The sequence below is a fragment of the Haliotis rubra genome, unplaced genomic scaffold (assembly GCF_003918875.1).
Source record: "Haliotis rubra isolate DU_JTF1 unplaced genomic scaffold, ASM391887v1 Scf145, whole genome shotgun sequence".
NCBI lineage: Eukaryota > Metazoa > Mollusca > Gastropoda > Lepetellida > Haliotidae > Haliotis > Haliotis rubra.
This window is the reverse complement of record NW_025765392.1, coordinates 1,512,149-1,533,813: the sequence shown is the minus strand read 5'-3', so window position 1 is coordinate 1,533,813 and position 21,665 is coordinate 1,512,149. Positions and strand designations below refer to the sequence as shown.

General features: G+C 39.6%; 1 protein-coding gene across 2 annotated transcripts; it reads right to left on the bottom strand.

The window, feature by feature from the left end:
- Positions 1 to 8,308: 8,308 nt before the first annotated feature.
- LOC124269500 (alcohol dehydrogenase [acceptor]-like) lies at positions 8,309 to 19,829 on the bottom strand. 2 transcript variants are annotated; one of them, XM_046704525.1, is made up of 13 exons: positions 18,977 to 19,066; positions 18,329 to 18,471; positions 16,987 to 17,134; positions 16,060 to 16,271; positions 14,848 to 15,034; positions 14,244 to 14,372; positions 13,555 to 13,676; positions 13,212 to 13,379; positions 12,758 to 12,908; positions 9,745 to 9,887; positions 9,499 to 9,670; positions 8,561 to 8,783; positions 8,309 to 8,476 (listed from the first exon to the last, which is right to left on the bottom strand). In XM_046704525.1, exons 3-13 carry the CDS (start codon positions 17,120 to 17,122, stop codon positions 8,329 to 8,331), a joined length of 1,791 nt encoding a protein of 596 aa, XP_046560481.1. In that variant the 5' UTR covers positions 17,123 to 17,134; positions 18,329 to 18,471; positions 18,977 to 19,066; the 3' UTR covers positions 8,309 to 8,328. The 2 variants fall into 2 exon arrangements, with proteins under 2 accessions (XP_046560481.1, XP_046560482.1); XM_046704526.1 differs by lacking the exons at positions 18,329 to 18,471; positions 18,977 to 19,066 and adding an exon at positions 19,793 to 19,829.
- Between the last annotated feature and the right edge of the window lie 1,836 nt (positions 19,830 to 21,665).

Sequence of the window (21,665 nt, the reverse complement as noted above, 5' to 3'; positions counted from 1 at the left end):
AACAAGTACACCAGACATTATTCAGACAAATTCATACCAAAAGTAAACAAACACTAACCTGTAGCATGTGTATTCTGGAATCACCTGGGCCTCATCTTTGTGGACAACAGGCACCTGTAGGGAGATGTAATATTATGCATTAAAGGGAAAAAGTCAATTTTAGCATTCTTGGTTAACTTGAATTCAACAATGAAGGGAGCAAAGGTGTTATTGTCAAACATAAGCAACTCTGCAAACATGTATATAATGATGCTAACTTGCTATTTAAAAGCAAGAAGCAAATGAAAGTTAACCCACAGGTTCACATGAAAATTTACTTGTGAAATGCCAATTACCTTAAAACATTGAAAATAATAAATGGGGTCTGTTCCAATTTACCTGCCTACTCTACCTGTCATCAGGAGATATAGGCATATGTGAAAATATCACATACATAAGAATTTTAAGTAATTACTCAATGTAACTCAATGTCAAACTGACAACTGTATTTAAGATGCATGACCAGGTGTTGTATGAGAGAAGACAAGCAGGTAAAATCAACAGGCCATATCAAGTGATAAATATGCTTTGCTAAGATATACTTGAAATATAGTTGAAAATATATTCAATATATCATCCTGAAATTAGAATGCAAAAGCTGTGTTCAAGTACGGTGAAAAAGTTTGAGACAATGTTAACAATGAATAAAGCCTAACTAGTACAGAACTGTTTTATCATGTTTATAGCTAATCTTCACTGGGGTGCCGATTTCATACGATAACATCAGTGGCATTCTACAGATGGTGACGCCTTGGGCTGCACCCTTTGTAAAGCGAAAAGATTGTGTACTGTACGTTTTGATGATTGCTACAGTGAGAGGCCCCTAATGTTTCGCGTGAAAAGTTTTGTACAGCATGTGTCACATTCTTTGTCCCTGAATCGATTCAAAACCCCTGTTCGTAATTTCGGTTGGCATGCACGTTAAAGAACAAATAAACTTTGTTTTTTGTATTCTTTAAACTATTACATATGAAACATTTGTGGTTAGTCTTATGCGGAACCCCACCAAATTCGTTCTTAAAAAACTTGTGGTTAATTAATACCGAGCGATTAAAAGTTGCCAAAAGGTTGCCTGCTTCACTCTCGCCCGCCAACGAAACCACAGATAGGTTACGTAACTCTGTCGCCAGAGCACTGCAGTGAGGTCATATGAGGAACGATTTTCAGTTAGGTGAATATAAAGTGTGTAGCAAGCTCGTCATTTTGATGATATCTCGACACCAACGAAGACATGCCGAATCGTTGCGTTGTCGTCAATTGCTCCTAGGGGGTCGGCTGATGGTGTCACCATGCACCGTGCTAAATGGGTTATGTTTGTGAGTGCGAAGCGAGCGTTGTGGAAGCCTGAAACGATATCATACTTGTGTTCTGATCGCCTCACGGAAGTTAAAGAATCAAAACTACTTACTAGTTGTAGTAAAATATGTATATGATAATGACCATAAAGATATTCCATGACACAACTTGTAACATAACGATATCTTCCTCGGAAGCGAGGTTGTGGTCGAAGTAACAATAATATTGTAAGTAGTGTTACATTCACACACACACACACACACACACACACACACACATTGTTATGTTATACAGCTATGTCATGCAAAATCCTATCGGCCATCAATCCAATACATAATTTACTACCAGTAGAAAGTACTTTTGATTTTGTAACTAATTGCATAATGTCCGCCATTCTTTAAAAAAGTAATTTAGTTTGCCAATAATGATCAATCAATGTATTGGCGGTTAATCCTTTGAAAGAAGGACGTTGTTTTACGCAGACACAGACACGACAAAGTGTTTTCAGTATAGATTAGTAAATCTACATACATAAACACTACCTTTTGACAAATCCGCTGTACAAGATAAAAGTAGTTAATCAATCAGCGTGTTATCGGTAAATCCTTTGATTGATGTTTATAATGTTGAGTATTTACTCCATCCACAAGAAATGCCAAATGGGAACCTTTGTCGGGTAATCTAAGTGGTGTTACCACTAATTATACCTGCTATAAATTCTTAAACTGACCATCAAGTGAATGATGACAAATAACATGTGTAGGTTTATACCACCTAACACGGGGTACGACAAGGGAGTATTAATTGCTGTATTGCATGCAATTTTAATTGCGTGTGAAAACTTATGGGCCGACACCGAACAGAACTTCATTGTTGCATAAGAAATACATATAAGCATTTGCTGTGTGCTAAAACTGTACGTACCTATTTACCTAAGTAAATTTTCAGATTCTTCTAGCAATGGCAAAGTAGGGTTGTTTAGTTTACGGATTCAAATAAATCAAATGTCAATTTTTAATATCATACGTAATAGACGTCATATTTGTACATGACATGAGTACATATCGAGGTAAAAAAGCACAGAAATGGGATCAATTTGGATCAGTCATTATACCATCCAGGCATTAGAAAGCCTGAAAAAGCCCACACTGCTTTGAAACTTTATAACAATCAGACAAGAACTACCAGGGATATTTTCAAATAACTGCATCTGATGGGCATCCACCCTTCTTAATTTCGCACTGTTTAGGTTGAAGAAATTAACCGTAACCGTGATGAGCGAGGCTGATCATCGTTTCGCTATCACTAGCGTCTGGCTCGAACAAATAAGGCCTAGCGACACCAAGCGATTTTGACAGTATCGTCTATGAAAACAAGTTGTTACTCCGAAACTAGGCAAGGCAGGAGACAAAAATAAATGACAGTAGATTGTGAGAACATATAGCTTTCATTTTTCACAACAGTTGTCACGATTTCAGGTTTATACAAACCTGTAAACAAGATGATTTACCCCCTGAAATGTACATGAATTCTGCATCGGCCCTCATAGCTATGACGTCACAGAGACGCGCCGCTCTGATTGGTTGAAATTTCGTTCGCGGGTGAGAATTGTGCACTGTTGTCAAAAAGGTCGATTTAAGTTAATTAAAGATCGAAATGAGTAGTTTTAATGACGGGGTTTTCTTTTATAACGATGCCAATTAGTGATTTATGTATTTGTACCCCCCTAGAGTATATGTGATCTTTAACTAAATTTGGCAAGGAGAATAACAATAACAACGTTTTCTTCAAACTGTAAAAGATGCAAAATACGTGGTACTTACCATAATTAGTTACAGTAACGAAATCGCTCTGTAAGAAGTGGAAATGGCACACAACACTGAGAGTGAGCCCAGCGAGAGCTGACGGCTACCTCGTCATGCTTTTGTTTCATTCGTCGCTACTTCGAATAATAGTCAACCACCACTTCAGCAAGTTTTGACCTCTCGGACACGTCGAACTTCTATTGCAGCATCCCGAGGCACGGCAGCACGTTTCAGGCATCGTAATATTGCTGCGCATTTGAAATCGACCGTGCAACAAACTTTGAACGCCATCATTATGCCGGAAGTATATTTAGGACCGTAGTGATTGGCGCCATCTATTGGCGATGCTGTAAAGGGAGATAACTGAGGAATGTTCCCCATTATAACGCTTATTGTAAGCAAGCAGTAGTCTGTTGAACAACCCTCTACAGGTATATACATTCATAAAGCCTGATTGGTACAAAAATACAACTATGAAAATGGTTGAAGTTATCCCCATTACATACTTCTCCCCTCCGACTAATGACGTCCTTGTAATGAAAGCTTCCAGTCATAAGATCAACTACAGCATATGAAGCTGTGTTGGAAAATATCCCCTTAGCTATAAGTGAGCTAAGGTAATCCGCCCGGAAGATCCATTCTTCATGATTAACTGCAGATACTGCCATGACGTAGTCTCCATTTGTTTGCCAACCTGGTTGAATCCTTTGCCTTTGTGAATTATGGCGGGGTGGGGTTGGCAATATCCTCCTCCTACGATATTCGGGTACAGGTCAGAGGGCGATATTCCGGAAGATGACTATGTGACACTCTGCTTGGCCTTTATCTTCGTCCAGAGCAGTATAGCAGTATCCGCTTCAGCCTTACCTTCAGCTGGCCTATCAGTTATCAGTGTATCAACTAAAAGCTCAGGGCGGGTGCCAAAGGTAAATTCTGCTCCAGAATGGGATCTTGATACCTTGACTTTATATCTTAAAACTGATACAGATATATCTGGAACTGGTAAAGAACCAATGGAAAGTGATACATTCCTGTGGCGTGTCCTTGTTTTCCTTTCTTTATGTATTCATGGCCACATGATACTGGAATAGCTGGGTTTGATTGTTTAAGAACGACATAGACGTTCTCTTGCCATTATCAGCTACCTTCTGCTTGCCGCCAAATGCTACTGTTTTCACCTGAACCTGTTATCCCGTCTCCAGCAGGAGTGCTCTAGCTTTGACGTCATAAGTCACTTTCTGCCTCCTTGAGATCCATTCACAGCTTTAAAAGCAAGATCATAGACTTGTTTATCACTGAGATTTACATTGTTCAATCTCGAGGCCAAATGCCAAATCAACTGCCTTTTATACCTCAGACAAAATGAAGAGCATCTTTGTATAGGTATATGTGTAAAAGCCATCAATGAGTGTTTGTGCAGTAATCATGATGACACCAGCCTAGGTCTGTTTATTATGCTGATAGAAACTGATGACAAACTGATGACACACTGACACCCTGTTACAATGAATTAGATAATATGAATAGTGTTCCACCACATACTTTGACATATGAAAGCAACAAATTACATAATCAATCCTACTGAAAGCGATACAGGTAATGTATTGTTAGTTTACAGAATACACTTCATCTCAATGTTGCAGTTGCACATGTAACACAACATGTCACAATAAGCATGATCTTATATTCAGTTAATCAGAATAGTGCATTTATGATGATAATATATATGCATCTATCTATCTATAATATATTAATACACATAAATATATGGTCCCTGTGAATTCCATGGTGATGTTGTAGTTCATACGAATGATAATGTTGTATCACCTTGTTCATGCTATAAAACATACCATGTGTACTAATATATTTACACATCTAAACATAACATCTAATGTTATCAATTTATCAGTAAGCACTACAAGCCACTAACAGATCAACAAAACCACACATGTAATCAAATATGGTATTTCTTGTACACATTCACTAACACACTCACGTAGAGAAATATATGTGGCACTTTTAACATATGCTTAATCTGATGACATATTTACATGCATTGATTTAATCATTAGAGTGGCATGAAAAGAACATAATACTAGTTACTAATCCTTCAGTTTCTGTTCCTGTGTCTGTCTCTAAGTGCAGTGTTGTGCCAGTGAGAAAATTGCAGATGTGAAAACAAAGGGTTTAATAATAAGACACCCAATTCAAAAGTAGCCAATTCCCTATGAGAATAATTTAACAAACGAAAAGACCTTTAATGATATTATTTCATTTACAACTGCTTAAATATCTTGTGCAGCCTGAAATGAGATGTGTCATTCCTGGCCAGTTGAATCTTTCTTTTGTGAGTGAATGCGTCCTGTCTCATTCAGGATGTCCAATCTGATCATGAAGACAAAAAGAAAATATTATGGCCTGTTGCATCCAGCTTGGTACTGGTGAGGACATACGTTAGTGGGTTATTATCTGTCAGTACAGAAAACCCATGGCCATACAAATAATCTTGACGTTTCTCTGTTATGGCACTGTTTAGACAAAAAATACTCCAGTTTGTGAGCAGAGTACTTGGGTTCGGATTTATTCAATCCTCTGCTGGCATAAGTAATGACTCTTAGCATGTGGGTGCTGACATCAATGTGCAACTCAAATGGCTTGGAGTAATCAGAATAGGAGCTGATGTCAGGTGATCTTACAATTCTTGAACTTTTTTCCCGAATATCTGGTATCTCTACATGATGGTACCCAGACACCTTCCTCTGTCAACTTTGTCTTCCCTTGATTTTGATTTCTTTGAATTTGTCTTTGTCATCAACTGCGATAGAGGTTTCACATATTTTCCAGGATATTTTAAGAATTTGCATTTTTTTTGGTGCTAATATAAGGCCACATTCTCTAAGTCAGTCCAGATGTGCCTCGTAAGTCTTACAGAAAATAATAAAATCATCAATTTCGACAAGCCAGATTTTCAGAGGTAATCCTGAGAGGCAGTTTACCACTAAGCACCGGTAAGTTGCAGGGGCATTGCAAAATCCAAACAGAATCTGATTAAACCCATAGAAACCGAGAGACTCAACGGTAGATGTTGTTCTTTCTTTGTGTTTCTGTGGTATCTCTACATGATGGTACCCAGACTTCATATCAAGAACAGAGAAGTACTTCAAGCCGCCCAAGCAATCTAACAATTCTTCAGCAATTAAGCTGGCGATAATCCACGCATACTCCCAAATCTCCATTGTGTTTGCATACAAGGACGGCATTCCATGCACTGCAGTTTTATGGCCATCACATTATGGGGAAGCACAACAAATACCGACAAACACCAATAACAAAAACAAATCAAAGTCTAGCCAGATTATGAACCAAACACAAACCGAAGAATCTTCTTCTGAATTTTATCACATACTAGTCCCGCAAAAGGCACAAAATGACAATAGACTAGCAGACAAGTAGAAAGTACCAACAACTAAAGTAATGCAACAGCAAGATTGACCAAACTCAAGACCAAAGTATCACAATTAACCACTAAAGCAACACGACAACAATATCCAAAGTAAACACACATGTTTTAAAGGCACAGACCCACGCAAGTGTTTATCACAAAACTCCAAAGTCATGACATGTATGTCACATGAAAATATGCTGAAATAGATAAATGTTACCTAAGGTAAATTAAACACAATATGAAACTTCATTTACACAAATTTCGAGACGTAACCTGATAGCTGAGTTAGTTCCATTAGCGGACAAGGTAAACTAAGATGATTATTCGAATTATCACCAAACCAAAACAAAGTTACTTTACTTAATTACTACATTTGAACAGTGTAAGAAATTAGAAAACAAAAGCACAAGTTATATAGGCTTTACACGTGAAAGGACCAACCGATCAGTATTACATGAAAATATAACACTCAGGATTCGCTTGGTGATAATGCTCTCCCGTGTGTGAAGTGTACACAATTAGATGCGGTCATAAATTCATATCATAGTCACATCACATCCTCATTCTGCAAACGCATGAACACGTATCAATGTGTCATCAAAGATCGATTTGACAGAACAATACAGCCAAATCATTAAAAACATACAGATGGATGGCCCCGATGTAAACAAACAAGGTGTTTCTCGCTGTGAGAGTGGAGGATGATTCTCCTCTGGCGTCACACCCAGTCAGCTTCATTTCTAAACCCCACTCTCACTGGAAGCTCCATTGTTGCAGCCTCCAGCTGGTCTATTCAAAATGATGAGATCTGGGAGAGATCTGTTTATTTCACAGTGTACCATGACACGCACTGATACCTCTTCATATGCTGGAGTCTGTTCTTTGACGGGTCAGACCATAAATTATATCGTTGAAAGAACTAGTAATGTATGATAACACTTTCTCAGTGGAGTACAGATTCTAGTACTTTTGTTGAGTCCCATCCGGGATTCCAAATACAACGTGTTACATTGTATGTAACGGGATTTGGATAGATGGTGGTTTTGAATCCATTTCATACTGGTTGTGAAAAAATAGAAACACCATATACAATTGTGTTTCCTCATGCATCTATACTCATACTGACTCATAATGATAACAAAGATGTACTTCATGGGTCATTATTTCAGACAATAATAACACATTTATTACATATAATGTTTCAAACTAATGCATACAGAATATAATTAACTGCTCTTCTGTGTTACGTTCTTTACATGAACATGAAATTGTCACATATACATCATCAACATACACAAACTCGGGCTGACACTTCACTTGGTATTTTGGAATTGTAAAATTCACATACCTGCGAACAAGAAAGCATCAACTAAACTCCCAGCACTACTGTTGGACTAAAGAATTTCATGGCTGAATGCTACAGTCTAGCGGTACTAGTTCAAAGGGTACTGATCTCTGGAACTATTTCTTGAGGTACTTACCTCATTAAGTACCAAAACAATAAGATCTATTCTTCTCTGAGACTAAGAGTTCTAGGTCTACAGCATGCTACCGCCTTGGTGTACTGATTACCAGGAATACTGAGTAAGTCGGGGAACTGATCTGACGTCCACCCTACGTTAGGGTCCCTGATCTCATCTCTAATAGTAATGGTCTGAAGGAGCAAAGATTAGTAAGGACATTGATCACTTAAGGGTCTTGGTTAGTAATACAAGGGCACTAGATAGTGCCACCACTCTTGTTTTAGTGATCACGCAATTCGTTTTTTGTCTCAAGTATCATGTCCGCCGCCTTCTCTGCAATCATGATGGTCGGTGCGTTTGTGTTCCCAGACACTATGGTCGGCATTACGGAGGCGTCCACGACTCGCAGTCCAGAAATACCTTTCACCCTGTAAATAAGTGAGAGAATCAATTAATTATTGCTCATCTACAGTCACTGACTCACAGAATAGGGAAGTCAGATTATTCTTTACCTCAGCTTGGAATCCACAACTGTCGAAGAATCGTCTACACTTCCCATCTTGCAGGTTCCAACAGGATGGTAAATCGTCAGTGGCATGGACCGTATGTGACATTCCCAGTATGCATCTGTGTCATATTCCACATCCACACATGATGGAATATGCTTCATTTCTTGTTCAGCACCAATATCCTTCAAACTTTTTGTCTGCAACAATTTCTGCGAAATCCGTATGCCTGCAAATTTGAAGGTGGGCCGTTTCTTCATCAAAATGTCAGATCATGTTGGCCAAATGCTAACATGTATATCGTTCATTACAATCACAGGTTTATATTTTGTAAAATTAGAGCATATTGACATACATCTTTAACTCAAAATGCAGAATACCATGTAGCCCGAGGCGACTGAGCTCGATCTTCAGACAGAGTTTATTTCTCCATGTAAGTATCTGCAGGTCATTGTAAAGAGTAAACAGTCGACCGCTTGAATCACATCAAACCCTTCTTTTCAAAGGTATGTACTCATATATACCTTACATTTCCTGTGCTTCGAAATGTAAAATATCCCCAAACTATCCCAAATATGAATGTGGACCTTGTGGAAAAATATTCACACTTTTCATTCCCACAAGACAAGCACTAAGGTTAAAAAATATAGCTTTAATTATAACTTATTTATAAATGTCGACACAACCACTGAACTTACGAAAAACGTGTAGTGCCTTTTTTAATTTATTACAATGTGCAGTGACGTTTCAGTGTAGCATGACAGGGATTTACTTCTTTGACAGGCATTTAGTAGATGAACTACTATGTAAGGGTAAGATATGTGGAGGAACAACTTAACAATAAGGAGTGGCGTTATGGTGTTAAACTTGCACCGTTATCAGGCAAGCAAGTTAATCCATATTCCAACTTCCAGAATATGAAAAGATCGTTCCCACACACTGACCTCTCATGAGCGTTTGGACGTCATCAGGATGGGATAAATAGTTGGGGTCGATGGCAGGATGTTCAAATGGGTTTGTGCTTCTGAGGCGGATTGTCCCTCTACTCTTAGGGTGGAGCAAGCTTGGAAGAGCTGTAAAGCCTTCGTCTCCCGTCCAGTTCATGCGATCTATCAGCTGCAATATAATCAGAACATAAGGAAGGGCTTCCAGGCTGGTGCCCCACTCTCACCCAAAACAATCAACCTTACCTTTTCGTCAATGTTAAAAAAGTTTCCTGCTTCCAGATCTACCAGAAAGGAATAGAAGTGAAGTTGGAGATCGGGGCTGACTTCGTCAGGCTTAGTCTTTATGAAGGCGAGCACTTCTAAACCAATATTTGAGGCAAGGACACCTGAAACAGACAAAGCATTGAATTACTATGACAAACACAAATGTGACCATGTCGATCCCAAAGCAGATTACCTGGCAGAATTGAAATGTGATGGTCGTTTCTCACGCTGTTGATCACTGGATTGTCTGGTCCAGACTCGATTATTTGCAGACCGCCACTATATAGCTGGAATATTGTTGAGTGCAGCATTAAACCACACACAGGCAGTCAATAATGGATGGCATTAGGAGCAGCGTCAGTACCCTTAGGATAGACTTTTGGGACCTGCAGTAACACAAATGGGTCGAGGTTGGTCGTCTTTGATCTAGGAGTAGGACCAAGTTGACATCATCCACAGCTCTGTTTAAGTGATCATGAGTCTTCATGCTCTTGCTAATCTGGTTAATTGAAGTGTGAATTGAAGACGAGCTGGAATCCGATTGTTAGTGTGTGAGGGTGGTAAGTATTTTTGCACCAATACAAAGGCAGGTATGAATGTGAATGTATGGCTGCTTGAATGATAACGGAATTTATAGTGATGGTCCTTGCCATAGTTTGTATAGCTCACCCCGACGCAGTATACTTACTCTAAGTTGGCCAAGCCTTCCTTTTTTCACCTTTTTTAAGAACGCAAGAAAGCATAACAACTACTATCTTTTAACATATTTTGGTATGACGCAAACGGGGATCGAACCAAGGAGAAGATGCACTTACCGCTAGACCTGGGACACGGTCACGATATACGACCTTAATACCAGATGGTTACAAAGTGTCATAGTACATGAGCGGTTGGAACTGCTGTTTATTCAATCACTGGTTTGTATGATTCGATCTTGACAATTATGTACATACCACCGTAATATAACTGTATACCACTAGCTTGTGTGATTGTCCGCATTGGTATGCCCACTGATTGTTGTCATTGTGGTTGAACGCCTTGCTCACCAATATTGCAGCGGTATGGTTAAGGTATGGAAATAATCCAGATTGAACAAAACTGATATCATGAGCAGCGATCCACCCTGTCGGAGTTGGACGACACTCAAACAATGCATGTCACCTATGATGACTATCCGATCCATTTGGTAGCCTGGTACACACGTTGCAGGAGACTAGTTATAGTATTCCCAGAAATTATTAAGAAAGTTGTTTTGGCAAATATCTAATACATGTATATAAACTTTAGGAGTTTTACTTAAATGAATATGTTGAGATATTATTCTTTTACAGTCTAAGTGTCTTTTCAGTACTTTGTGAGACCTCCTTCCCCTACAATACACGACTGAATGCACCTAGGTACACTACCGAGCGACGTTTGTCCGAAATCGTGTGACAGTGTATCCCAATATTCGACCATTTCTTTCTTCATATCCTCAATATTTCTAAGTCCTTTTGGGTTTATTCTGTCCTTCATTAGACCCCACACATTCTCAATAGGGTTAAGATCTGGGCTGTAGTTGGGCCAGTCTAAAACTTGAACATTTTCGTCCGACGACCACTGTTCTGTGTAGCCTGCAGTGTGTTTTGGGTGGTTATCATGCTGGAAAATCCAAATATCTTCAGCTGTGTTTGGGCAGTTAGCAGGAGGTGAACATTTAAGATGTCAACATATCGTTCCTTCATCAAATGTCCAGTGAAATTACACAATACCGTCACTCCACGTGATGATATCCCATCCCACATGTGAATTTTCGAGCAATGTTTTGGGCGTTGGTAGATAGGTCTCACTGTATCTTTTGTCTAAATTTTCACACAGTTCGGAAAACGCCATACAGAACTTTCATCAGGAAAGAAAACATTATCCCAGTCTTGAATTTCGTAATTCCTACACCAGTTCAAACGTCTTTCTTTTTGTCCATCTTTCATCAATGGTGAGGGATTTCCGCGCTTTTTTCACCCAGTGTATTCGTTGTAATTCTTATCTAAGGTATCAGTACATACCTGAGGACTTCCTCTATTAATCATCTCATTTCTGATATTCTCAACGCTTTTCAATTTTCCCTTACTCACAACCTGACCAAGTGGCCGGCGATCCGTAGTACTGAACTTCCTTGGCCTCCCTGCTCCTGTCTAGTGCTCAATCCCAACCCATGACTGAATATTCTTCAAGGTTCTGTATACTGTAGACAGAAGAATGTCAAGTCTACTAGCTAACTCTTTTGCATTAGTCATACCCCTTTCAAAATCATCTAAAACCAGCTTTCTTACATCTCCTGCTGTCAAATTTGCCAAAGGAAGCCGTCTGCTACACCAGGGAAGATAACTCTTGATGTAGTAAGGTTCATTCTTAAGTCTACAAGAGTTGCCTCCCATATTGAGTACTTTACTACACAACGTAACATCTATTTTAAAATTCTTTTTTGGTATAAGAAAAACAAAGAATTTCTGGATAAACTGTATATTCCGGAAGCCCAACAAGGCTACTGATGCCAGACTTTATGGACACATCTTTCTAACAACATATATACCTTACTGTATGTTCTGCAATGCGTCTGCAGTAAACCTTACTTGCCAGATACCCAATATGGTAACAGTTTTAGACGTATTTCCGATCAAATGAAAACCAGCTTTTCCTTACAGTGTGCGAAATAGCCACTGGCCCACTAGCCCGTGGATAGTAAACATCCAGTCGGGCCAGTAAATCTCCACAGTTACTGGCCCAACTGGCTGGTGAATGTTCATGGGGTCATTTTAGTAAATATATCAGGCTCTCCCACTTGTTAAGTTATAATACACTTTTAAACGATGCAACATTATGGCCTGATAAAAATGTTCATCATATCAGCAGATTAATGATGAAACCCGTGTCTACATTCAAATTTCGGGCAAGTGAATTATTTTGTGGGCTAGCAAATTCTGGAAACTGTTTCGCATACTGTTTCCTCACCCACCTGTTCCAAAAACCTTCCATTGCAGAGTCGACTTGATTGACGAGACCTTCTGTGGTGTGATGGAGAGGGGTTGTTTGATCGAGGACCTGCACAATGTCATCACGTGGTCCTGGAGGTTGTCTCCCACGGGTAGGTTCGCTTTAACTTTGATCTGAAGTATAAATATGCAAAGAAGCGGGTATGTCTGGACAGGACACTCAATCTTAAATTGACATCAGAGCAGGTATTCCAGTCATTGTAATTTTTTAACTTTTTTAATTAACTATTACATACATCCAACGGCACAAAACGTTTAAAACGGAAGAGTGTTGGGGAGATTATCCTGGAGATCGCTCCCAGGTCCAGTTTTGGTCAACTGTTCCTGAGTACAGCCTGAAACAACGTACATTGTAACAACAGTATTATGAACATTGATCATGTGGCAAGAAATCAGACTTTAAATACGTAAATATACCCCTTTATCCTCCAAGTGTTTCTTCGGTCCTATCCCAGACAGCATCAGCAACTGTGGCGACCCAATTGCACCAGCTGACAGGATTACCTCCCTTGATGCCAGCACTTTGTACAGGCGGTTATCTTTAACATACTCCACGCCGACTGCCTTCTTGTTTTCAATCATTATCTGTAAGAACATAGGGTATTATTTAATTACTACAGATGGTAATGACAGTTTATACGTTACCTGTTACCTAGTCACTTCGGTACGTTTTATATCACTGTGTCTTTATTCGTACACTGTGAAATAGAATGTGAGCAATTCATGCTATATATTTGATATATTGTTCCTAACACACTACCTTTGTGACATGACTGTGAGCCAGAACGTGCAGGTTCGGTCTGTTTATCACTGGCCACAGGAAAGCCTTGGATGTGCTCATACGTTCTCCATTCTTCATTGTGGTCGGTGTGTAACTAAATCCTGACATAAACACATTAATACTATAATCTATGGACCGGTAAATTTATTAATGCGATAGTTTACCTTAATGCCAGTCCAGGAATTACTGAAATAAACGTTTAAACTTTCTTGTACATACCCGTCTCAATGTAAACGTACTAATGTGTGAAATTCCGTGAATAGATTATGATCATCGGGTCTATATGGCTTCACAAATGTAGCAGCATGTGAATGTGAAAAAGGTCATAATGTCTTTTTAAAAGGCCCTTCTTAAGCAATTCTGAACAGCAACTAAAACAATTTGTGATTAGTTTTCGACTGACAATAATATATACCTTAGTTTTCGACTGGACAATAATATATACCTCATTATTCTTTCTGTATCGTAAATATACACATGAAGAATATATATTTTATTCGGATATACAATATTTGCGATAAAAAACACGTTGTAAAAATCATATATACAACTGAGTGGCCGACACATCCATATAACGCATATTCTTGGGCTGACACTCTCATTTGTTTCTATAGTTCGGAATTGTACAGCTTATCTCATCAATAACAGTGTCCAGTTTTGCATGTTACCTTCCTGTGTCGCTCCATTCACATCCGTCTCTTTATAGCCCAACTCAAGTCCAGCCTTGAATATTCGCTCTGATACCGGTTGTACCTCTGCCTTACTGATGGTTAAAGGCCCACCGACCCCATGGTACTCTGCAAGAAATATTATTGTTTAGCAAAATTTACTTGTAGACTTGACCTCAAACAAACACATGGCTCAATATGTTACAAAGAATTGGGTTGCCTCGTGGCTAGAGCGTCCACTCGCCGTTTCCCATTTGTTTTGTCTATCGCTTCATATCACTGAAATATTAACCATACACACTATTTCAAACTGACGTATAGAAGTCAGTTCCACTCCATCTACAAATGGTGAGGATGCTGATGCTCGACAGTTTCAGTTTCCCTGTCGACAAGGATAGGGGATGATGCTGACATAAGTAGAGCAATAATCAGGGCGAGTCTTGGATTCTAACTAACAGCCCCAGGATCCTCGCTTGCCTTGGGCACGCATCTCTGCATAGCAAATTGGGATGCTTTTGGGAACTGGACCGATCGTGAAATGGTCAATGTTCCCTTTAAGTTGTATTTCCCATTATAACATGATCTTGCGATGTGTAAGATGCACCTGGAGAGAGGTCCTCCAACCGATTATTTTCGGACTTTTTGAAATAGGGAAGGACATCTTTGTACGTCCATCCATCACATCCACTGGCTGCCCAGCTGTCGTAGTCATGGCGATGACCTCTAACATAGACGTTGCCATTGAGTTGACTGCTACCACCAAGAAGTCTTCCGCGAGGCCAGTATGATTTCTGTGCAAAGAAACAAGATTTTCAAAATGGATGAACACCTGCCTAGACATCCGTTTATTAACTCAACAAAAACTGTGGGCGTGATACTTCAACTTCTACTGAAGCCGAAAGCTCTTCTAATTCTTCTTAAGGATTTTAAACATTGTGTAGAGGACCAATTCTATCGCATTATTCAACACATTACAGTTCAGACAAGTATGAATTTTTGCACTGCTGTTCAGCATAATTGCATGCTAGGGTTATACGCGCATTTTCCAGCTGTATTATTTAAGATTTGAACAGCTGCTTAAAAGACACATTCGTTCGTTTCCTTCAAAATTGTAACATTTGTGAGAAATAACAAATTCTGTATTGATATTTGGTCCAGTTGTATGCTGAGGTTCTAGGTCCACATCATTGTGGAACAAAACTGACTTTTAAGGTGTGACCTTCTGTTGATCATATAAGCATTTAAGACCAGTTTGTCCTTTTCCTGTGCTTTGCTGTACACATAGTGTGAGGATTCATCATTTATAAAACAGAGTCATTAACATCTGTTTCTGTCAATACATGGTTACTCATGTCTCTTAACATAAGCATACCCGTAACCTAGAAGATTAATGTGTAATGTACCATGACCGTAAGAAGCATACCCGTAACCTAGAAGATTAATGTGTAATGTACCATGACCGTAAGAAGCATACCCGTAACCTAGAAGATTAATGTGTAATGTACTATGACCGTAAGAAGCATACCCGTTACCTAGAAGATTAATATGTAATGTACCATGACCGTAAGAAGCATACCCGTAACCTAGAAGATTAATGTGTAATGTACCATGACCGTAAGAAGCATACCCGTAACCTAGAAGATTAATATGTAATGTACACACGTAATATTTGAGCTTTTACCACATTACACAAACGCCAGTTTCATCTGCTGCAGTCTACAACACGTCCAGTGGTAATCAAGCTTGGTTGTTCTCTGGGGGAAAATTTTGTTATTTTATAACGTTGTATTACACACAAAATTTCGTAGGATATTACCCTATCTTGGTAGGCATTACCCCCGCTTTTAAGCGGCTCAGTCAAATAGTGCCAATCGAATTGGTCATTCCACATTCCCAGTGGTGCAAGAAACGGGATATCCACTATAGGCTGTTGTCGGTCATCTCCTCCGGCTTCGATAAGTAGGACGGTCACGTGAACATTTTCGGACAGACGAGATGCCAAGACAGAACCTGCGGATCCTGCTCCAACTGGAAAGACATAGCAATATTTTCGGTTTGGTTCGATGACAATGATAACCTTCAACGTCATGAGGTCGTAATTATACCGGCAATGTCATTTCTGCCCATTCCACCTTTTCTGGGATAATATGGATAATGGTGATGGTGTAGGTGTCCAGAGTTCAGTAATCGTAGACGTTTCTATTGCATGTTCAAACATTTAGCATGCTTGAAAAACGCATTTTGAGTAATAACTCTACAATTGTGAAACAATCGTTGAAAAGACAGATACGAAGACTGACCAAATGCCTCCAAACGTTCTGCTTAGCTTATATCGAAGCAGGGAAAGGCAATCAACGCTGTGTGAGTGTGTATATATTTATCATACCATTAAAGTATCGTACTTTTGTACTGATATTTGAACTTAGTAAAGTTTAGAATGCAATTATTGTTAATTACATCATATTTTGTTTCTTGTTGGTTTCATACCTTATTTCTTGACTGATTACCGGTTATCTTTTTTGTATCATTTGGGAATCAACACGGTATATTATTGATGGTGCTTGGCCTAAAAGAGCAGTGGAGCCCTAGGCTATATATACGTATGTTGTGTTCTAAACTTAAATGTAATCGTCCTTGTTCGTACTTATTCCATCGCCCGAAGATACAAAACATATTTAATCATCTCGTGAGTCGCTTACGAGACGTTTGATGTCATATCAATGATCTATGTATTCTTCGTTACCTATAATGTAGTCGTACGTTGTGTTTAGTGCTGGTGAAATGACTGTGTTGTTGTCAGTAGGAACGACATACAGACGAACGACAATGGCAAGGACGACGACATTAGCGACGACAAGCAGTGACGTTGATGACAGCATTCTGACGTCCTCCTGCAAAATAATGAAATGTGATTTGTCTGATAAAGTGTTTCACTGATTCAGTAGATGAAGGTGAAGACAACGATCATTATACTGAAACATCGAGTTTGGGCAAGACTGTGATTGATATCCCGAACAGCACCGAACGATGTTAGTAAACCTGACCACTCCATCAAAGTTGTTGGCATTTTACGACATACAGGTGATGACCTAGTTAAACACTAACATCGGGGACATCTCACAAAGACTTCCGTTGTATATATACCTATGTATATATATGCGTTGTCGCATTGTCTCCCCTTTGTCCCATTTGATGCAATATCATTTACAAGTGGATTAAGTGCACTTTCTGTACCGTGAAAAAGCCTATAAGATTACTGAAAATGGTATATCTCATTGTAACTCTCGATTTCTCTATGTCATCTCTGTGTCATTCACACTGATGCGTGGGCAGTTGTTCAAGTGATTTTCTTACACGGGAATGTGAAACTGAGATGGAAGGGGTATTCCTGGGACAAGAAATGAGAGATTGACATATTTCCCCCTACATAAGCTAAGTGGCAATCAAACCCTGGTCAACAATTGAGGAGGAAGCTCTTGATATCATTATGCCTTACAGAAACTGGGTCATTATCAGTATAATGACTAGTCTGTATTCAGCACAGACCACAAACCCTTACGATATATTTGAAATCGCCCATGTAGAGTAAACAAATCCAAATCTATGCCCCAGGTATCACTGGTTACAATCGTAAAACTGGGTTTATAACTGATATGACGATTGTTGATTATGAACCTTTTGTCTGATTGTATGTCACAAATAAGTTGAAAGATGGACGAATGGGGGGTATTGACAAAATATTTGATGTACTCAAGACCAAGTACTGTAGGACATATGTTTATGAAGAACGTTATGGTTTTGTCACCGAATGTGTCACTTGTCAAGCCCGTACCCCGTGGAGGAGAAATCAATCTCTTCAGGAAACTGATATTAATCCTTATCCATTCATAAAGAATATCATAGATTTATCAGGCCCTTAGCACCAGTCTCTGTCAGAAAACACTCAGATATTCAGCTTCCAAAGCCCAATTGTTGTTGGATGAGAAATTGCCCCATAACGTTTCATCACTAGAGATTGCCAGTGATAATGGGAGTGAGAATGAAATCCTATTGGCAGAAATTGAAGGTCACCATGTCAAACCTACCTATTATCACTCCAAGCCAACAGTCACACAGAAATGGTCCATAGAACAATACATGGCACTCTAGCCAAGAAACTGAATCACAATCAGACAACTTGGGATTCGTCTTTAGACTTCAGCGGCATCACACTATTCCTCCGTTCATTCTGTTATACAACAGAGATGAAGTGTTACCCTTAGATACCTCACGTCGGCACACAAAAGAAATATGTTGGTTGAGGATTAACTCAATGTTATCATATATTGTGACCTACCAAAACCACCCTATGGTTCCTATATAAAAATATGTAAAATCATCAAACCATCACTCAAAATTTATACAACCACCATATGCATAAATTCAGATGGAATGAATGCAGAATCAATACTGATTTAAAACCTTCAACATCTAAAGATCTTTCTGTAAAACAAACGACCATTATCGACATCTAAGCAAACACGTCACAGTGGGAGAAAGACTGTAAATGAAACAAAAATTACGCTTATCAATTCTTATGCACTTATGCCTATGCCTTATGCATGCCTCCAGCCTCTAGCAGATTCTTACCCCGGTTAACCCAAGGTGTCTGTGAGGCGCTAGAAGGTTAACAGTCGTATGCCTTATACTCATTCACCTCTGGGTGAACAGAGGCAATTCCTGGATAAACTCACTTGCTTAGGGTGAGACGTGCGTTTCGTTGTGGGGAAGGACTGAAGTCCCAGAAACACTCAGGAGAAAAGCTGCCAAACACGGTCTCGTCCAAGGTCAACAGACGTTGCTTAGCTTCAACTCATTTGTGACCTTGGGACCGTTTCACAAAGTTCTCGTAAGCCTAAGATCTCGTAACTTCTCTCGTAGTAACATAGACTTACGACGGTCGTAGCGCTACGATAGCTTAGTGAAACAGGACCCTGGGCTCGAAACTCCTGGACAAAACAATTCACCTCACCTCATTTTAATATGGGCTCTATGCATGGTAACTACTTTTAACCTATGACCAAGTTTTGGATATAAATAGATTATGTCTAAGATATTATGAATTAGTTACATATTACAGCTTGTTCAGCTTGACTGATCAAGTGGATACTAATGCATTGCGTGACCGTGTCACAAATGGTTGGGTCTATTATTGTGAAGGGGTGTACCTCTGTCAGTTGATTGTCAACATGTCCGAACAACCGAGACAATGTCGCCGTTTAACCACAGGGGCGTGTCTCGCTTAGAAACAGCGTTAGAAAGACATATAGGTGTATAGACCCAACCCTATTACTATATAAAAGGAAAGGGATGTAACGACGAAACCACCCTCTCCTCAATCAAAGTTGGATTTCACCACGTAAAATAGTTTTAAGGCCCTTACAAAATGAGCTATAAATGGTCACAATCGGATCATTATTTCAAAAGTAATACGCCACAACTCACCGAAAACAGCTACCTCCACAATTCCAAGCCAAAATCATGGATCAGCCAAGACAGCGAAAACTCACCTTTTAAATTCGTTTATTAATTCCAGCAACGTTGATAGCACCCATGTAGGGCTAGATTCGATCGGCGGCTATATTCCACGGGTCTAAAAACTGATTGCAACATCTACATATCATTTCCTCGACAGTAGCTTTCGATTCGTAGGCCTCGGCGGGGCCTTAAAACTATTTTACGTGGTGAAATCTAACTTTGATTGAGGAGAGAGTGGTTTCGTCGTTACATCCCTTTCCTTTTATATAGTAATAGGGTTGGGTCTATACACCTATATGTCTTTCTAACGCTGTTTCTAAGCGAGACACGCCCCTATGCGTTTAACATTCTCTGCTCCCCTATTTAATGAAGTTAACTCGACCTGCCGTTTGTGCCAATTGACCTCCCGGGTCAGGCATATGTAGAGTAGCTCAGGTCAAGCTGAATAAGCTGTAAGATAGTATATTTTCCAAAGCAATTTAAAACTTTTATTATCATCATTCTGTACTTGTTACAGTAACTCAAAAGGAATAGTCACACATTCTTCTAAACTCACTACACAGGTATATTTTGATCCAATGTTTAAATATATTAAACGATCAACAGTTTCTTATCTAAAGACGCCTATCCTTCGTTGAAATGCTACATACAATTTTAGATAGAAATTCTATCGAAAATTTCTAAGAAAACGAAATGGCCGTGTATGTAACTCTATTCGGTGTTGCATAGAAAAGGAAGGGATGGCCGAGATTTGTTTCGAGAATCTCTGTGTCATTGGGTGAGTAACTACGCTCTGGGACAAGTCACATGATATCCCTGCCAATTGGCAGTAAGAGATCAGATACCTTCTCACGGAGCAGCAGCAAACTGACGCTGTTCACGCAGCATGGTCGAGTAGTTTCTACACTGACTACCTGTCAGGGCCATGCTTTCTCGGTACTATGTTGGTTCACGGGGGTTTTGTCAATTAGATTTCAAACTTAGGCAGGGGCGGATACAGCTTTTTTAGAAAGGGGCGGTGCACATTATTGAGAAAAAGATAGGTGCACACTTCATTTTCACCCGAGTTTCAATGGTCATTTATTACTCACCCGTTGAAGATATCACTGTTTAATCATTTTACAATGTTATTACACATTGTGTAAAAACATCGCGTGATGTCGTACGTATGACGCCAAAGTGGTTAACAGTTATGATGCTAATACCTCTGTCACAATAGTATTAGACCTTGCTTAGCTCGCGGAAAGCTGAGAGTAATCACAATCGTTGAATTCTTTCGCTCGTTAGATACCAAATCATTCACTCGTTTCATAAATATGGTATTACACGGGACATCGTTTTGTATGCTCTATTTAATAACCTTTCAGGGCAAAACGAGGGGGGGGGGTGCGCACCCCTGCATCCCCCCTCGGGATCCGCTTATGCTGAGGGTTTTTTATGGCATGACAAGTGCAGTCATGCACTAGCTAACTATACCCATACCACTATACCACGGCTGCCTATACCCACGAGCTTCAATTAGGCACCACCTGAACACACATTTGGACAATTTTGATGTAAACAAGCGATTGTGTCCTGGTATACGGAGTGAGTCACTGAGCGTGATTTCCCAGCCGCTTTTAGCGATATTCCAGCAATATCACGGCGGGGACACCAGAAATGGGCTTCGCACAAGGTCGCCATCAGAGAACTGAAAGTTGTCGAGAGATCCAGGATCTCTATACTTCTGATAAAGCCGGATTTCGTTCTCGTCTAGTGACAGGTGATGAAACATGGATCCACCACTGGGACCCAGAAAGTAAATCGGAATCCATGCAATAGAAGCACCACACTTCGTCGCCTACGAAGAAGTTTCGCACTCAACCAACGGCTGGCAAGGTAATGTCTAGGGCTGCGCAATATAAC